Here is an 18,040-nt window from a genome sequence, read left to right as displayed (position 1 = left end):
TGTGCGGGCTTGTCTGCTCTTTCAGTGCAGTTTCACTTTGCTTACAGGAGTTACAATGAATCAGTTCTTGTCCAAAGCCCAAAGAATATAGAAATAGTGAGATTGGTAATAATAGCCAAAAAATGGAAATAATCCAAATGTCTATCTGTGGTGAATGGATAAACAAATGTGGTCCATCCACACACGGGAGCATCACTCAGCCGTGAAAAGGGGTGAAGCCCCGACACTCACTACCACGTGGATGGACCCTGAGAACACGATGCTCAGTGAGAGAAGCCAGACACAGAAGGACACAGGGTGTGATTCCACTGATGGGAAACGTCCAGAACAGGCAGATCCCCAGAGACAGAGAGTGGGTTCCTGGTTGTCAGGGGCTGGGGAGGGGCAGGGGGTGACTCCTGATGGGGACGGGGCTTCCTTTGGGATGATGGAAGGTTCTGGCACTAGATAGGGGTCGTGGTTGCAGAACAATGTTCAGTGCACCAAAGGCCACTGAATTGTTCACCTTAAAATGGTGAATTCTGTGTTACGTGACTTTCACCTCCGTAAATATTTTTTTGAACGATCCAGGACCAGGTAGGTGAGATGAAGGCCCTGAGGCTCCCGGGCGGCGCCAGCCCTGCCTGACGCCTCACTCCGCCGTTCATCCTTGTCCGTTCCCAGACCCCCTCCGAGGGCCAGGGTTCCAGCGGGGTCCCCATGGTCCCCACACATGGACGGTGTCTGTTCCTGCCGTTCTGGCCGTGGGGGGAGCCATCCTTCTCTGGTTGCCCATATGAGCCGTATTGGACACAAGTGCAAAAACGGGCCTTTTTCCGGACTTCCCTGGCGGTCCAGTGGTTAGGACTTGGGGCTTCCACTGCAGGGGCCCCGGGTTCAATCCCTGGTCGGGGAACTAGGATCCCACAGGCCACACGGTGGGGCCAAAAAAAAGAAAAAAACCACGAGGGGGCCTTTTCCACCTGTTCCCAGCTGTGGGCCTCTCCCTGCCACATTGGTGGCTGCCAGGGACAAGGTTGTCCCTCTCTGGGGCTGGGGGTCTCCGGTCGCCCGAACGCTCCAGGTTCCTCCTGATTTTGTCCCTGTATCTGCCGTCCAAGGACATGGCCTCACTCCTGGAGTCCCCCTGCCGCCCAGTGGCCTCATGCATCCGAGGTAGGGCCCCGCGGACTTTGGAGCCGCCTGGGTGTCGGGAGGGGGGCTGAGCGGACACCATTAAGGGGGCAAAGTTCCTCCTGGGGGCCCTGGAGCGGGTGCTTTCTTTACAGCTGGGGCCCCTCGGCCTTGGGCTGGTCGCCGCCCTGGGCCCGTGCAGGCTGGAGCTGGGGACACGGTGCCAGGGAGGGGTCTCCCGCGTGTGGGCGGCCCTGGGGGCGCCCCTCCCCCCTGCACCAGGTCCCCCCTCGCGGTTTGATGGAGGCCACGGGCCTGTCCTCCTCTTTCAGGCTGGCAGGTGGATCCAGGGCATGCGTGGTGCCCTGGCTCCCGAGGGGTCCGCTGTGCCCGCAGGGCGGCTTCGGGGGAGGGGGCCCCACCCCGGGGGCCATCGAGGCCTGGTCCGCAGCACAACCCGCTGACCTGGCTGGGAGCTCCTCGAAGCTGGTGGTAGTGAAAATGCTCACCTTTCGCCACAAACAAGAATTTCCTGTTTGCCCCTCGCGCACCTGGGGGAGGGGAGGTTATCTCACTTTTGCCTCCCTGGCCCCTCCCCCGCCTCCCCTGCCCACTCCCTGACCCGGAGCCTGTCCTGCTTTATCTGCTTCCTCCTTGCAGACTGTCCCCTCCACCCTCTGCGGAGGGGTGGGTGGCGGGGTCCCTCCGGGGACCCCCTCCTCTCCCCACCAGCCTCCCCCTCCCACCTGGGCTGGACCCAGAGCGAGGCAGGTGGCCTTTTGCGCTCATCATCCTCCCGACGCGGTCGAGGGCCCACTGAGAAATCCATGTGTGGCATGAGGCTGGGTGGCGCCTTTGCTGCAAAGGAAACTGAGGCAGAGGCCGGGGTCAGAGGGTGAGGAGGGGCTGGGAGGGGAAGGAGGGAGCCTTGCGGAGATCCGGGGAAGTGCATTCCAGAGGAGGGAGCAGCAGGTGCAAAGGCCCTGAGGTGAGGGCCTGTGGCTTTTGCTCAGAAAGCATGACAAGGCCCAAGGGGGCCGAGCAGAGGGAGGTGAGGGCAAGGAGGTGACAGGCCAGTAGTGACCGCAGGGGAAGTGGGATCCTCGATGGGGGCAATGGGAAGCCATGGGAGACTGTAAGGCGGGGGAGAGTCTCTCCCGGGCTGCCCGGGAAGGCCCCTCTGGCTGCTCAGCAGGGGTGGGGGCTTGGCTCTGCTTGGTCTGTGCCTCAGTTTCCCGTCTGTGAAGTGGGTGGTGCCGGGGAGGGGAAGATGGACACGCGGGCAGTCCAGCCTTGGTAACTAGCGGATGGATGCCCTCCGTCACTGGGTAGGGGCCCAGCCACAGCAGAGACCGGCGGAGGGGCCTGTCCCGGTGACCCCGCCCAGCAGGTGGAAAACGGGAAGGGAGGTGTGTGCTTGGGAGCCTCTGTGGGAGCCCCCAGCCCGGGCCCGCACGTCCACACCCACATCCTCGGGGTTCTGTACCGCCTTCACAGATGTGGCCTGGGGAGGACAGGCTGTGAACCCAGCAGGGCAGACTCCCAAGTGCCCCCAAGACCCTTGTCTGCCCGACGCCAGGACGCAGGTGGCCCGAAGTGTGGGTTGTGCACGGACACATCTCGGGTTTGGGAAAGGATAGGGGTTCCCACCCCCACGTTGCTCGGAGAAATCAAGGTCCACCTAACGAGCATTTATGAAGCAGCTGCTGGGCGCCCAATTCTAGATCCTGGCGACCAAGCAGACAAAATCCCAAACACCCTACCGGGGCAGGTGGACAGGAGACCATACCAGTGTGTCAACCCATGCGGCTTGGTGGTGCGGGGGAATGGGGTACATAGGAGAGTCGCCTGTAATCGGTGCATGTGCTCCAAGTGAGAGCACAGGCACGCGGGGCTTCTCTCCAGGGCGACGTGGGAACAGAGACCTGGGCGACAACGGGGAAGCCCGCGGGGACAGAGCTAGGACAGAGCCAGGACGGCATTCCAGGAGAGGAGCTGCCAGGTCAAAGGCCTGGAGGGGGGACTCGGCCCCTGGCGGGTTTGAGAAGCAGTGGGAAGGCTGGTGAGAGGTCAGCTGGGAGCGGCCCTGGCAGGTCTTCTGGGACCCGTGGCTGCAGAGAGGCGGGGTGTCCTCAGAACTGGCGGGAGGTGGAGGTGGCCCCGTGATCAGAGCGCCCAGTGGCCCCGGGGAAATCAGGCTCCGGGGAGGGGAGACTGGGGCAGTTTATCTGGGGCCTCAGCCCAAGGCGGGGGTGTTTCCTGAGGTTTTGCCCAACCTCCAGCCTGGGTTTGCAGCTCGGGGTATGACAGTGCCTCCTGGTCCGTCCAGAAAGGGTCAGGGTTTCAGCCAGAGGGCCCAGGTGGGCCCGAGGCCTGGGTGTGGCTCAGGATCTGTTGTGGCCCAGCTGCGTGGCTTGAGAGCCTTGTGAGGACAGGCAGACGGGCCCAGGGGCTCACGAGGGGAGCCTGGACACCACCACGGGGGGCCTGGACACCGCCCCCAGCTCCCCCATCCCTGAGGCCTGGTGGGCAGCCCTAGCTGGCTGGCCAGGGCAGGACACACCCTGCAGGGGTGCGGAACTTGGGCCCAGAGCCCCATATAGCTGGGGCGGCCTTTACTGCCCGTCTTTGTTGTTGGCTGCCCACAGCAACAGCCATTAATTCTTCCTTCTCTGTCGGCAGCCTGCCCACCCCCTTTATGGCCTCGCTGGCCGCGCCACGGCAGCCCGCCCACCGTTTGGCCGGGGAGTTAACGGCCCCCCACCAAGCCAGCCCACCTCTGCCCAGCAGCTGTTCTCTGCCCTGAGCCTCAGTTTCCCCACCTGGAATATGGGGGTCCTGATGGTTCCAGGAGCTCAGGGTGAAGCTATTGTGTTTATCACCCACTGTCTCTGAAAGATGGGGAAACTGAGGCAGGAGGGGCACTGTGATCTCTTGTGGGAGCTGGACCCAGGAAGGGCTTCATGCCGGGTGGACCCCCCTCCACCAGGGTCGGGATCTCAAGAGAGGAGATGTCGCCCCCTCGTCAGGAAGGGCTTGAGGTTCGGTGGTCCCCGGTGAGCTTCCTGGAGCGGCCATAACAAATGACCACAGACTGGGCAGCTTAGAACAGCAGGGATTTACTCTTAGTTCTGGAGGACTGACGTCTGGGGCCAGGGGATGGCTGGGCGTTACTCAGGCTCCAGGGGACGGTCCTTCTTGCCTCTTCCAGCTTCTGGGGGCTCCAGGCGTCACCCCAATCTCTGCCTCTATTTCCCCATGTGTCTCTACGTCTCTCCTCCTCTCATAAGGACACCAGTCACCCTACTGTGGGACCTCATCGTAACTAATGTCATCTGCAGAGACCCTATTTCCAGATCAGGTCCCATCCTGAGGTTCCGGGTAGATGGGAACTTGAGGGCAATTCCCCACAAGTCTCTCTGATCTTCTGTGCCCAGCCTGGCCCACGTTGCGGCCGAGAAAATCAGGGTTCACTCAACGAGCATCTATTAAGCAGCTGCTGTGTGCTCAGCCCCACTTTAGACTTTGAAAACAGAACAGACGAAATCCCCGACGTTCCAGCCGGGCAGACAGACAGGAGACTGGACCAGGCTGTGAATCGTGGGGATCTGATGAAGGGGCCGAGGGGCGCACACAGTGCTGGGGGCTGTGCGGGCAGGGGGAATGAGGATGGGGCAGGGGCAGTGGAGGCGGCCCAGGCGGGTGCACGCCCACGGGAAGGTCCACCTGCAGGCCCCACACCCCTCAGGCAGGAGGAAAAACGGGGCCTCCCTGGCCACCATAAATCAGTGCAGGAATGCAGCTGGCCAGCCGGCCTCTGGCAGGGTGGAGACAAAGGCCCGGCCTCGACCACCCAGGTCTGGGCTCCTGGCAGCCGCCACCGCCCCCCGCCCCGGCCTGTACCCTGCGTGCCCCACTATCTCTCCATTACACAGATGGGGAAAGTGAGGCCCAGAGAGGGGCGAGGTGGCCGAGGGGTAGCCAACCCGAGGACCCTGCCTCCCCAGGCCCGGGGATGTCCCATACCGCAGGAGCTGGGCACCAGTGTGTTCTTGGGCCCTGATGACCGATTGTCTCAGCTGGGGCTAATTGGTGGTTTCAAGGCCCCACACAGTCCCGCTTGCTCTGTGTCCAGGTGGCCATGGGGACTGCATTCCCCAAAGCTTAATTTGAAGCCTGCTATCTGCACTGCCCCCCTTGGTAAATCCCCCCCCCGAACTTTGCTCTCTAATTATCTCTGCCGGCTTCCCCTGCCTGCCAGCACCTGGGAGCTGAGGCTGGGGACCCCCTGCCCCGCTGATAGCCCAGACCGAGGCCCTCTCCCCACGCCGGTGACTGGTGAACCCAGGCAGCGGGTGCGCAGGACAGAGCCTGGGCTGAGCGTCCCCGAGAGTCCTGACTCCAGGCTCAGGCCTGCCTCTGTCCTCAGCTACAAAATGGGCCACCTCTCAGGAGCACATGCGTGTGACTCAGTGGACCGTACCGGACGTCCACCATCCTCACGGTGGCGATGGTCTAGGTGGGATAAATTGTGCCCCCCAAAATGAACATGTTCAAGTCTGAGCTTCAGGTTCCTGTGAACGGGACATGATTTGGGAATCAGGTCTTTGCATATGTGATTAGTCACGGGTGGAGATGAGGTAGCCCTAAAGCCAGTGAGTGATGCCCCATAAGAAGAGGGGGATTTGGACACACAGACACAGGGAGAAGCCACGTGAAGACAGAGGCAGAGGCCGGGGTGATGCAGCCACAGGCCCAGGACACCTGGAGCCCCAGGAGCTGGAAGAGGCAGGAAGGATCCCCCCCCAGCTGCCCCCCGCCCCAGCCTCTGGAGGGAGCACAGCCCTGCCGCACCTTGATCTCAGACGGCTGGCCTCCAGAGCCAGGAGAGGATAAATCTCTGGTTTAAGTCAAGTGTGTGGTCAGCTGTTACGGCCGCCCCAGGACAGGTGTCTCGGTCCTTGTTTGATAGTGGTGGGGGCAGGCCTCAGGAGATGTTTGGACTGTGGGGGGCCGGGGGTCTGGGGCCGGGACCCCTCGGTTGGCCCTCCGTGCCATGTGGACGTGGCACCCACACCCAAGCTCTGGCACCAACTAATCCATCCCCTCCCTGCCGTCGCAGCTCTACGAACTGGACGGGGACCCCAAGAGGAAGGAGTTCCTGGATGACTTGTTCAGCTTCATGCAGAAGCGAGGTGAGGCCTGCCCGCCGGGAAGTCCCAGATATGAGCACGCAGGAGAGGGGGCCCTGCTGCCCACTGCCGGGGGCAGGTGTGTCAGCCAGGCTGTGAGTGAGTTCTCCGTGGCCGGAGGCATCCAAGAGATGCCTGAGGGGGGAGACACAGCCCTGCCATGGTGGCGGGGGAGGTCTGAGAGAAGAGGCACCATCCTGCCTTGGGTATCTGACAGGAGACACAGCCCAGCCTTGAGGGTCTGATGGGGGAGAGACAGCTGTGAGAGTCTGAGGGGTAAGTCCTTGGGTGCGGGGGGGCTCTCAGGGCCCCAACCCGGAACTGACAGTCCAGGCTTCCTCCCTTGCTGCTGAGACCCGGGGGCTGAGATCCTGGCTCCCCGGATCCCCCGCAGCGGGGCTGGCCTCTGTCTGGGGAGCAGGGTTGCGTTCCCAGGCAGGCAGGCAGGCAGGCAGGCGGGCGGACGCTGGGTGGCAGGACAGAAGCTCCCCACAGGCTAGAGTCTGGCCTTCCTGCCGCCACTGGTGGGAGGTTTGGGTCCCGGCCCCTCCCTGCTCCCACCTGGGGCCTCAGTTACCCCATCTGTAAGGTGGGCCACCAACACTCCCCGCCGTGTGGCAGTGCCCCAGATGTGCTGAGTGCCAGGTCCACAGTTATTATGCGCCAACAGTGTACCAGGCCCAAGCCACCTGTATCCCCCTACACCCTGGGGTGTGGGGTGAGGCGGATGCCAGACGCGGCCTTGAGAACAGCGAGACGACCAGGGACGGAGGCCAGGCCTGGGGAGCAGGGACTGGTCTGGGTGGGTGTCCAGGTGGGGAAACGGACGGCCCAGACGCTGGGGGGGCGTCGGGGGCATTCAGGGTGAGCCAGGCCCAGGGAGGATGGGGGAGGAGGGCACCCAGAGGGTCCCCAGGGCCTTCCCTCAGCTCAGAGCTGCCAGCCAGCCAGGGGTCTCAGGAGCACCCACTGCGTGTGGGGCTCATTTCCTTGATACCTCCTCCCCCCACACACCCCCAGCAGGGTTATCACGACCCCCACTGTTCAGGGAAGGAAACTGAGGCCTGGAGAGGGGAGAGGGCCTCTGAGCCACAGAAGCAGGAAGGGGCGGGGCTGGGGCGGGGCTGCTGGGGGTGGGTGGGGCGGGCAGGGGAGCTGCATGAGCTATGACTGTTTCAGGGGCCAGCCAGGCGGCTTCTTTGTCCAGGGCCCCTGCCCGCCCCTCCCTGCCAGCAGCTTCTGTAAACACAGGCCCAACCAGGCCCAGGCCGGAAGGGAAGGAGATGAAAGGGGAGGGGGCTGCGGCCTCCACATTAACTCCTCCTGTGCCGGGGGTGGAGGAATCCAGACCCCGCCAGGCCTGCTGCCCCCCACCCCCCATGTGGTCAGAGAGATCGACCCACCCTTTATCATCCCGTCCACACCTACCTGAGCCCCCCGCTCCCCCTCCCCCCACCACGGGGCTCCAAGCTCCCAGGCCCAGAGCCCACCCGTTTTGCCCCAGACTGGGCTCCCGGTGTCCTGGAGGCACGGAGGAAGTATGGTGAGCTGCCCCAGAGTGATGAGGCTGGGGTCCTCTGGGGCCCCCAGCTCCTGGCCACACAGGGCTTCAAGGGTCTGTGTCCAGCCCTGTCTCCCTCACCAAGCCAGGTGCTCCTGGAGGACAGGAAGCAACAAACTCCTATGCAACCCTCAAAACCCAGCTCCAAGGCCCTCTCTTCCCTACCTTCCTCTTGAATCCTCCCCTCTATAATTGGGGTCGGGGGCTTTGGGGCTGAGAATCTGGATACCATGTCCTGCATCCCATAATAAAGTAGTTTTTCCCGCACATCACAAAGTAAAAGCCTCCAACTGGATATCTCTCTGAATTCTCTGGGGGCTGGACATGGAGGAGGGGTCCTGCCTGCACCCCACCTTCCTGCGGTTTCCTTGACAACCTCTCCGCCCTTCCTTATCGCCCCCCCACCCCCGCCCGCCTCCATCAGTGCCTCTCTGTGCTCTCCCAGCCCCACTCCTTCTATAAACATCCGTCGCCAGGCTGCCGGACCAGGGCGCAGGGTCCCAGGAGGAGCTTTGGTGTGATTCCTTCTTTTTCCCAATGCAGAGCCTAAACCAGTGTCCTGGGTGGGCCAGGTGGGCGCTGTGGGTGCATCTGTGGGGCTGGGTGTGCTGCTGACACCTGGCGTTGCTTTTCTCTATCCTTCCTGGGCTGGAAAATGAAGTGGGTAGCGTGGGGGTCTGAGGCCCATCTTCCTCAACCCCCTCCAGAAGGTCTTCATTCCTTGGGGATTTTGCAACCCAGGAAGGGCCCGGCAGTGGCCAAGGTTGGCAGGAGGTGGTTCCGGGATGTCCAGCTTGTAGAGGGGGGACCAGGAAGCAGGGTCCTGGGTACAGGGCATTGTCCAGGGTGGGGGCAGGGAGCAGGAACCCACCCTGGAGCTTCCCTTTGCCACCTCTGCAGGGGCGGCAAGCATGCCCCCAGGGCTGGGGTGGGGGCCTTCAACCTTCCCTGTTGTTTATTGAGCACCTGCTGTATGCCAGGCTGGGCACCGGGGGACCCCATGTGAGCAGGACAGCAGGTGGGGGCCACAGACAGTAAACCCGTACTTTCCCTGCCAGGGAGAGAGGTTTAAGTGGGGGCTTCTCCACCCTCAGCCATGATGGTGCCAGGCAGGCTAAGCTGAGACCTAAGGGCTCCCACGGCTGGGGCTTCTGGGTGACAGGGAGATGGCTGTGCAGGGGCTTGGAGCATCGGGGTGGGTGTAAGATGGGAGCAGGGCTGTCTGTAGGGAGGAGCCCCCTCCCGAGGCTGGGCCACCCCCCCCCCCTCCCTCCCAGGTCTGGCCCACCTCCCCAGTGTCTAAGCTGCAAAGTGGATTAATCAAGCCCTCCCTCCCCCACTGCAAAGCCCCCAACACAGCAGAGTTGTTTTGGCAGCTGTCGTGTCTGTAGGAGGAATAACAAAGGCTGTGTTTCTCCTGCTGGGCCCCCAGGTTGGCCCTGCAGCTCCCCCGTCACCCACCCAGGTGAGAGCAGCATGAGGCCAGATCACTGATGGAGAGACTGAGGCAGAGCTGCCTCCTCAGGGCTCTCGCAAGCAGGGGTCTCACCCGGGTGACCCTGCCCCCCCCCAGGGGGCACTGGGACACTGGCATCCTCTCCTGGCATCCAGTGGGTGGGGCAGGGAGGCTGCTCCACCCCTCACAGCGTCCGGGATGGCCCCCAAGAGAGTGAGCCGCCCCAGGTCAGCTATGCCGAGGGGACCTGCGCTCACCGACACGTCGGGCACCACCCCAGGTGACGGCACCCCCCCTCCCCGCAGGGACGCCCGTGAACCGCATCCCCATCATGGCCAAACAGGTGCTCGACCTGTTCATGCTGTACGTGCTGGTGACGGAGAAGGGCGGCCTGGTGGAGGTCATCAACAAGAAGCTGTGGCGGGAGATCACCAAGGGCCTCAACCTGCCCACGTCCATCACCAGTGCCGCCTTCACGCTGCGCACCCAGTGAGTGCCCGCCCGCAGCGTCCGGGCAGAAAGGACCCAAGGCAGGGAGGAGTGGGGGGGGGCGGGGGGCGGCCAGACCACAGGGTGGAGGGTGGAATGTCCTGGCTCTGAGGCTATGCAAATTGAGTGTTGAAGGAATAGCAGGTAGTCGATGTGGGGACGGGATTGGGGACATGTCACAGGACAGGTATTGAGACAGAGGGAACAGCACAGGCAAGGACCACGGCTTGGAGGGCTGCCGGTTGCTTCCGGGCAGAGATGTGGGATGGGGATTGAGGAGCTGGTGCTGCAGCGGGGCTTGGCTTTATGCAGACCCCAGAGGCATCCCAGGTGCCATCCTGTCCCCTTGCCCCTGCCTGCAGGTACATGAAGTACCTGTACCCCTACGAGTGTGAGAAGCGTGGCCTCAGCAACCCCAATGAGCTCCAGGCCGCCATCGACAGCAACCGGAGGGAGGGCCGGCGCCAGAGCTTTGGGGGCTCCCTCTTCGCCTACTCACCGGGCGGGGCCCACAGCATGCTCTCCTCGCCCAAGCTCCCTGTGTCCTCCCTGGGCCTGGCCGCCAGCACCAACGGCAGCTCCATCACCCCAGCCCCCAAGATCAAGAAAGGTGAGGGCTGCATGGGGCCTGGGGCCTGATCTTGACTCAGCTTCAGCCTGGCGGTGTGTCCCAGGGAGGGGACTGCCTTTTCCCCTCCCTGGGTAACTGGGATGATAGACCCCAAAGTTGGTGTGTAAGAAGGCAGCCAACCTGCTTATGCTGTGCTCGTAGCAGACATTACTAATCAATTGCCATTTTTCCAGCCCCAGGCCCCGTAGCAGGCAGACATCACTAATCAATTCATTTCCCCTGAACCTGTGCCCTCAGCAGACATCACGAACCGATAATTTTTTCCTCCAGTTCTATGCCAAGGCAGACATGGCAAATCAAGCCCAATTTTCCCATCCTATACCCGTGGCAGACATTACTGATTAATCACTGTTTTACTGTAGCCCAGTCCACTTGCCTGTGGCTGGTGTTTTTATTTAATTAATTAATTAATTTTTAATTTTTTGATTTTTAATTTATTTTTTGGCCACATAGCATGTGAGATTTTAGTTTGCTGACCAGGGATCAAACCTGGGCCCCCTGCATTGGAAGGCAGATTCTTAACCACTGTGCCACCAGGGAAGTCCAAGGCTGATGCTTTTCATCGCTGTCGTTCTCTCTAGTCCCTTGCACATGGCGGACATTACTAGTTGATCACTGTATTCTTTTCCCTTTGAGCTTTAGAATTCTCCTGAACACACTGTCCCACCAGACACCAAGGGTGTCGTGTGGGTCATCAAATGGACTTTTTTTTTTTTTTTTTTTTTTTTTTTGCGATACACGGGCCTCTCACTGTTGTGGCCTCTCCCGTTGCGGAGCACAGGCTCCGGACGCGCAGGCTCAGCGGCCATGGCTCACGGGCCCAGCCGCTCCGCGGCATGTGGGATCTTCCCGGACCGGGGTACGAACCCGTGTCCTCTGCGTCGGCAGGCGGACTCTCAACCACTGCGCCACCAGGGAAGCCCCAAATGGACTCTTTAACCACCCCTAAAGCTATTGCTAGGTGCCCCTGGGCAGCTCACTGCCCCTTGCTGAGCCCAGCTTTCCTTACACGTAAAGTGGGGGAAATTATGCCTTCTCTGTGGGGGTGTTGGGGAGCCTGCAGTGTGTAAAATGCCCAGCGTGCAACAGGCCTGAGGTTGCAGGTAGCTGGCAGCCCCCCACCCCTAATCCCCATCCATGGCAGACATCACCAGCCGATCACAGTCCCCTCTTCCAGCAAGTCTCTGAATCCTCGCTAACACATGTGGCAGCCCAGCCTCAAGCAGGTCGGTGCACCTGTCCGAGGTTCCATTTCTCATTTGCCACATGAGCTGTGACTCCCTACTTTCCAAGCTTGGCCCGGGGATCCGAGGTGATCCTCACAGCGCCCTGAAAATTTGGGGCTGGTCAGATCTAAGGTGAATGGGGTCTCACCAGTGACAGCTCCCTCCGGCCTCTGTGAGCCTCAGTTTACCCCCCAGCCTTGGGGAGTTGCAGCGATACCCGTGAATGTCATTAGGCATCTGCTGCATGCGAGGTCCTGTGCTGGAGCTAGGGAGGACGGGGGCGGATAAGGGAGAGGTTCGGACCTAATGGAGCTACCGAGGGGGCCAGGAAAAGCTGGTTCTGATGGGTCCCAGGGGCTCTTTTCAGCTGAGCGGGAGGCAACCAGAAAGGGCTGCAGAGACTCCAGAGCAGAGGGCCTGGCAACTGCAAAGTTTGGAGTGGGGACCCTCCTGGAGAGGCAGCCCCAGGCCACCAGGGATAGACACGGGAGGGAGAGTCAGAAGAGGAGACAGTGGGACCAGTGGGTGGGAACCACGGGGACGTTTGTTTCAACCACAGGACGGGAATGGTTAGGAGCTGGTTCTGGAGTTGGGCTGCATGGGTTTCATTTCAGCTCAGCCTCTCTCCAGGTCTGTGGCCTCAGGAAAATTATCCATCCTCTCTGAGCCTTGGTTTCCTCAGCGGTAAAGTGGAGAAAGGGGTGACTTGGTGGTTATGGGATTGTTGAGACGGTTCACGTTAAGTGCTTTAGACAAGACATGTGGTGAGCTCTTGTCATAACTAGTATTATATGTAACATGTGCTATTGTGGTCTCTCTATAACACTAATGCTAAATACTACTATGATACTGTCACTGTAACTAGTATTGTCTCCGTGACCTATATTACCATTATGCTGGTATCTGATGTCAGCCTGATACTAGAAAGGATCTTATAGCACTTGTGTCTATTCAAAAACCTGTACACTTCCCTGGAAAGGAAGTGAGCACCCCATCGGTGGAGGTATTCAAGGGGGTACATTCCTACCTTGGGTGGGAGGTGGGGACTGGGCCACCTCTGTTCCATTCTGGCCACCAACCCCTCTTCTCTCCTGTCCAGAGGAGGACTCGGCCATCCCCATCACGGTCCCCGGCCGCCTGCCAGTCTCCCTGGCAGGTCACCCCGTGGTGGCAGCCCAGGCAGTAGCGGCCCAGGCAGCCGTGGCGGCCCAGGCAGCCGCCCTGGAGCAGCTCCGGGAGAAGCTGGAGTCTGGGGAGCCTCCTGAGAAGAAGATGGCCCTGGTGGCAGAGGAACAGCAGCGGCTCATGCAGAGAGCGCTACAGCAGAACTTTCTGGCCATGACGGCCCAGCTGCCTATGAGCATCCGGATCAACAGCCAAGGTACCACCCTGGCGCTCAGACCCTCTGTGCTTCCTGCATGCGCACAAGGGCCCCGTAGCCACCACGTGTAAAGAGTGCTTACGGATCAGTAAGATAGAAAGGCAGACAAACCAGTAGAAGAAATGGGCAGCTCTGACTCGTAAACTCATAGGAAAAACCGTTCAACTCCATCTAGTTGGGGATCTGCAAGTTAACGAGGAGATACCGTTTTTCACCCGTCAGAGTTTGATAATATCAAACGTTGGTCAGGATGTGCGGAAAGGGGCCCCATTGGTCCTGCTGGTGGGAACGTAAATAGGTGACAACTTGGCAATCTCTTTTAAAAATAGAAAATGTGCTTGCCCCATGACTGGGTGATTCTGCTTGGCATCTAGAGCAGAACTAATGTAGGGAAACAAGGAAACACAGGTTTTCAAGGACGTTCACTGCAGTTATTTGCATGACGTCACTAGTGTGTCCATCAGTAGGGGAATTCTTGAATCAAGTCTGGAATACTTTGTGGTCATTAAAAAGAATAACATGGAGGGCTTCCCTGGTGGCGCAGTGGTTGAGAGTCCGCCTGCCGATGCAGGGGACATGGGTTCGTGCCCCGGTCCGGGAAGATCCCACATGCTGCCGAGCGGCTGGGCCCGTGAGCCATGGCCGTGGAGCCTGTGCTCCGCAACAGAAGAGGCCACAACAGTGAGAGGCCCGTGTACTGCAAAAAAAAAAAAAAAAAAAAAGAATACCATGGGGAATTCCCTGGCGGTCCAATGGTTAGGACTTTGCGCTCTCACTGCCGAGGGCCCAGGTCCAATCCCTGGTTGGGGAACTAAGATCCCACAAGCCGTGTGGCACAGCCAAAAAAAAAAAGAATGACATGATTTGGGTGTGGGGACACCACTTAAGACTTGTAATCATGCTGTACACCTGAAACTAACACACTGTAAATCAGCTATAGTCCAGTAAAAATTATTAAAAAAAAAAGAAAAAATACTTCTAATCAAGAAAAAAGCAAATCTGAGACAAATACATCCTTATTCAATAAGTATTTATTGAGTACCTACTGTGTGCGCTGCTGAGAGATCCTGTCCAGCACTTCGAGAAGCTTCACGTCTGGTGGGTGACCCACGTCACCCAGATCATTGCATAGGTGGGTTTATGATTACAAAGGGTGGTTTTTCTTCTTCCCGCAGGCTCTGAGAGCCGCCAGGACTCAGCTGCGAACCTGACCAACACCAATGGCAGCAACAGTATTAGCATGTCAGTAGAGATTAATGGAATCATGTACACAGGTAGGACCACCCAGCCCCCATGCCCACCTTGACCACATCTCTCCCTCCCGAGTCCTGGTTGCCCCCACCCCCACCCCCCGGGGGTGTGGCCTTCTTGAGCCCAGACCTCGTCCCTCATGAGACTCAAGTGAGATAGTCTGTGTCCTATACTTAGCACGGAGCTCAGCACAGAGTAAGTGCTCAGAAATACATATCCTGTGTTATATATCTTATAGCAAATGATGTTTCCAGGTTCCTTCTAAAAAAAATGTGATCAGACCCATGGCTCCTATAGACCACCAGGTGGCGATGTTGACACAGAACAGCTCGGTGGCTGTAAAGACCCCCATGGTGGGAGGCTGAGGAGATGGTAGTGTCCTGCAAGCCGGGGGTAGGGGGGCAGGCACGCTCTTTACAGGGGGTCAGCGCTCAGGAATCCCTTGCACCTGTCACATGATCTTTTAAATTCTCCACGACTTGTCTCCTGTCCTTGCACCAGGAGTGCTGTTCGCCCAGCCGCCGGCCCCCACGCCACCCTCAGCTCCCAGCAAAGGCGGAGGTGGCAGCAGCCGGGGAGCAAACAGCGGGACCAGCAGCAGCGCAGGCAGCCAGGCGGGGCCAGCAGGGTTGTCTGCACCCCCCGCATCTTCTACCTCAAATAACTCATTGCCTTAACCGCTACACTCCTCACCCTGGGAGCCCACCAGACGGGTCAGGGGGTCCAGGTGGGCCAAGCAGGGGCCGGGATGGCGGGAGATACGGGTGGGGAGGGGAGGTATCCACAAAGGAGCGACAGCTGACGCCAAAAAGAAAAGAAAATATATATATACATATATATATATATATATATATAAAGAAAATTTAATAAAACAGGGGAAAACCAAGGAACACTTGAATTACTCAGGTTTCGGACATTCAGAGAGATGAATTGTGAGAGCAGCAAAGGAAATTAGAAACAAGAGAGGCAAATGTCTCCTAGGGCTTTCCTGTAGCCCTAGCGGACCCACGTGGACTGGTGTCTGGTTTGGACAGGCCAATCCTGTTTACCTCATACATCCCTGCACTGTGTTTTTTCATTTTTATCTGTTTTTTTCCCTTTTTTTTTTTTCCCTCTTCATCACACACTCACCACACCCAGCTCCTTGAGTTGAATGAAACCCCTGAGCCAAGAGCAGTTGAATTTTTTTCTTGTTGCTTTCGGGAACTTTTTTTTTTTTTTAAAGAAATAGTGAACTTCAAAGTCTGTAGGGTTTTTAAGAGGTTTCGGGGGTTTTGTTTTGTAAATATTCTATTTTATTCTTGGGGGAGGAATCAAACCTAGGAAAAGGATATATATATCTATATATTTGTGTTCATTCAGGGAAACTGGACTTGAAAAAGCAAAAAAAAAAAAAAAAAAAAGCAAAAAAAAGAAAAAAGTAATACCCTTTTTATTTTTCCCATGACTGATTTGGGTTCGGTTGTGCATTTCCTGTGGCGCAGTGGGCAGCTGGCGGGCCCAGGACACTGGATCCCTGGGCTAGAGTCAGCAGAGCCGATGAACTCAGGTGCTGTGGTAGGGGCTGCATGCCGGGGGTCCGCGGGAAAGGGGAGCAGGAATGCTGAATGGTAGACATCACCGTACTTGTTCTTACTTCATGCGGGGCTCCTCAGTCAGGAACCCCAAAGTCTTAACTCGAAAGGAGAAATTGCTGGGAGGGGGTTCGCCTGTCAGCCCCAGGCTCCTGTCTCAGGGATGAATACGGCCTGGGGACTCCCTTGCCTGAAAGGGCTGCTTTTGGAGACTTGTCCATGCGGGGGACACGGGTGAGCCGGCCTTAGCTCAGGGCAGGGTTTCTGTGGGGCCACGGCACCCTGAACACCACCCCTCCCCCCAGCATTTTCATCTCCTCCACTTTGTCCCTTCGTACTTCCTGGGGTCCCTGCAGTAACTAAAGGAACTAAATAGAGGCTGAGAAGGGGCCGTGCCCCTCCCTCTGCGACCCTGTGCCCCGTGTCAGAAGGTGGGCATCGGGGGGGCGCGCAGCTGGGGGGCATTAGTTCAGGGCTGGTGAAGGTCTCCACCAGGCGAGCTGCACATCCGTCCTAAGCCCAGGCGCGGTTTGGGGTCCCTGGGGACCAGGTGCTGTTGGGTGGGGCCGTAGCTCCCACAAGGTAGCGCTCTTTCACGTTCCTCTGGGGTGGGGTGGGAGGAGCTCAGCTGTTCCCAGGGTGAGCCTGGAACCTCTAAATGGGCCCAGGGAGCCCGGCCTAACGAGCCCGGAGCGGGAGGGCGCCGCCGGCCGCCTCCCGCCTCCAGCCTCCAGACCCCGGCGTCATCTTGTTGCCTTGGAGACCGTGAGGGTGGTCCTCAGCCCCCCTCCCCCCGCCCCCAGTCTCTCTGGGTTTGGGTTTGCCTTGCAGGGCTGATGTGTGTCTTTGGGAGGGAGCCCGTTTCTTTGGTATATCTCAGGGTCGCTGAAGCCCCCCACCCTTCCAGGAGGGGGTAGCGCTGGACGCGGGGCTTTCTTCCTGCTTTTCCTTCTGGAAGGTTCTCCCCTCCCGTCTCTCACTGCAGCGGCACAATCATTGTGGGAGGGGGATCCTTTTGTCCCCAGACACAATCTGCTCCCCTCTCGCCATCACCCCCCCTTCTCCCTCTCCTCTCCCCCCACCTGACCGCAGCAGTGTGGGCGGCTGCCCTCTGCCCCCCCCACTCCGCCCCCCATTCTGCCGGCCGCGTGGGTGGGGGGGAGGGGGGGTCTCTGCTGCGAGTTTCTTTCTACCTCAGGTCTGACTTTTGATGCCAAAACCCCCGCCAGGCCGCCCACCCCCCCTAGCCCCCAGCCCCCAGCTCAGGGTCCCACCCCCGTGCGTCCTGTTGAGATCCACGTGTGTCTCGGGGAGCGGGTGTCCTGCAGGAGAGGCGCCTTCCCCCGGGTCTAACTCAGGGTGTGCCTGCGGTGCTGGGCGACGCTGATGATTGTAAGGGATGGGGGGGGGCGTGGGCCCAGGATGGGGGGAGTCCACCGGCCGTGGAAACGCGAGGGGGGCCCGGGGCCAGTGGGCGCTCAGCCCCCAGGGGGCCCTGCCTCTGACTGGGGCGCCCCCATCAGCCCCCCCTGCTCCCAACCCCGCCGCTACCTGTCAGTGGGGGTTTCTGGGGTGCTGCTCAGCACCCCTTATGCAAACCGGGACGGGGATGGGGGCTGAGTGCTGTTCATTCCAGAACAGGTGGGGCTTAGCAGCATGCTGAGGGTGGGGACCCCCAAACTCAGGGTGGAGAGGGGCTCCAGGGGCTCCCCTGCTCTGGAGATGCTTGTGGAAGGGCTGCTTCTAGAACCTTCCTTGTGACCTCCAAACCGGCTGCAGGGCTGTAGCTGTCCGGCTGGGGGGCGGGCGGGGGGCGGGACGGGGCACGGGGTGGCGGGTTGGTTTGTAATAGTTGTGTGTTTGTACAGTCACTTTTCTCACTGTTAGCATTTTTGCCCACTACCATCCTTTTTTTTTTTTCCCCCCCTTAATTTTGCTTCTGCATTTTTTCTTGGCAAACATGACTTCAGCCTTTCATTCCTGACATGTGAAATTTCAGTTTCTCTGGGGTTTGTCAGAGGGCGTGGGGACCGCGCCTGAACTCAGGTTAAAGGGAAAAAAAAAAACTTCTAATAAAAAGATGTAAAACTACTCTCTACCTCTGGCCGGGCCCAGCCTGTCGCACCCTGGCCGCGGCGGGGCAGCCTGTGACGATTTATTTCAGTT

General features: G+C 59.4%; 1 protein-coding gene across 1 annotated transcript in view; it reads left to right on the top strand.

Moving 5' to 3' along the window:
• Nucleotides 1–17,202, top strand: part of ARID3A (AT-rich interaction domain 3A) — a 34,931-nt gene extending 17,729 nt beyond the window's left edge. The window contains exons 4-9 of the mRNA XM_079916960.1: nucleotides 6,236–6,308; nucleotides 9,628–9,811; nucleotides 10,174–10,421; nucleotides 12,768–13,049; nucleotides 14,225–14,323; nucleotides 14,802–17,202. Of these exons, the coding sequence (XP_079773086.1) occupies nucleotides 6,236–6,308; nucleotides 9,628–9,811; nucleotides 10,174–10,421; nucleotides 12,768–13,049; nucleotides 14,225–14,323; nucleotides 14,802–14,977 (1,062 nt within the window). The 3' untranslated portion in view covers nucleotides 14,978–17,202. The remainder of the gene's footprint in view (nucleotides 1–6,235; nucleotides 6,309–9,627; nucleotides 9,812–10,173; nucleotides 10,422–12,767; nucleotides 13,050–14,224; nucleotides 14,324–14,801) is intronic.
• Nucleotides 17,203–18,040: the final 838 nt, after the last annotated feature.

This window comes from Stenella coeruleoalba, assembly GCF_951394435.1.
Source record: "Stenella coeruleoalba genome assembly, chromosome: 3".
NCBI lineage: Eukaryota > Metazoa > Chordata > Mammalia > Artiodactyla > Delphinidae > Stenella > Stenella coeruleoalba.
The sequence above is the reverse complement of the archived record's forward strand: the minus strand, read 5'-3'. Positions and strand labels throughout refer to the sequence as shown.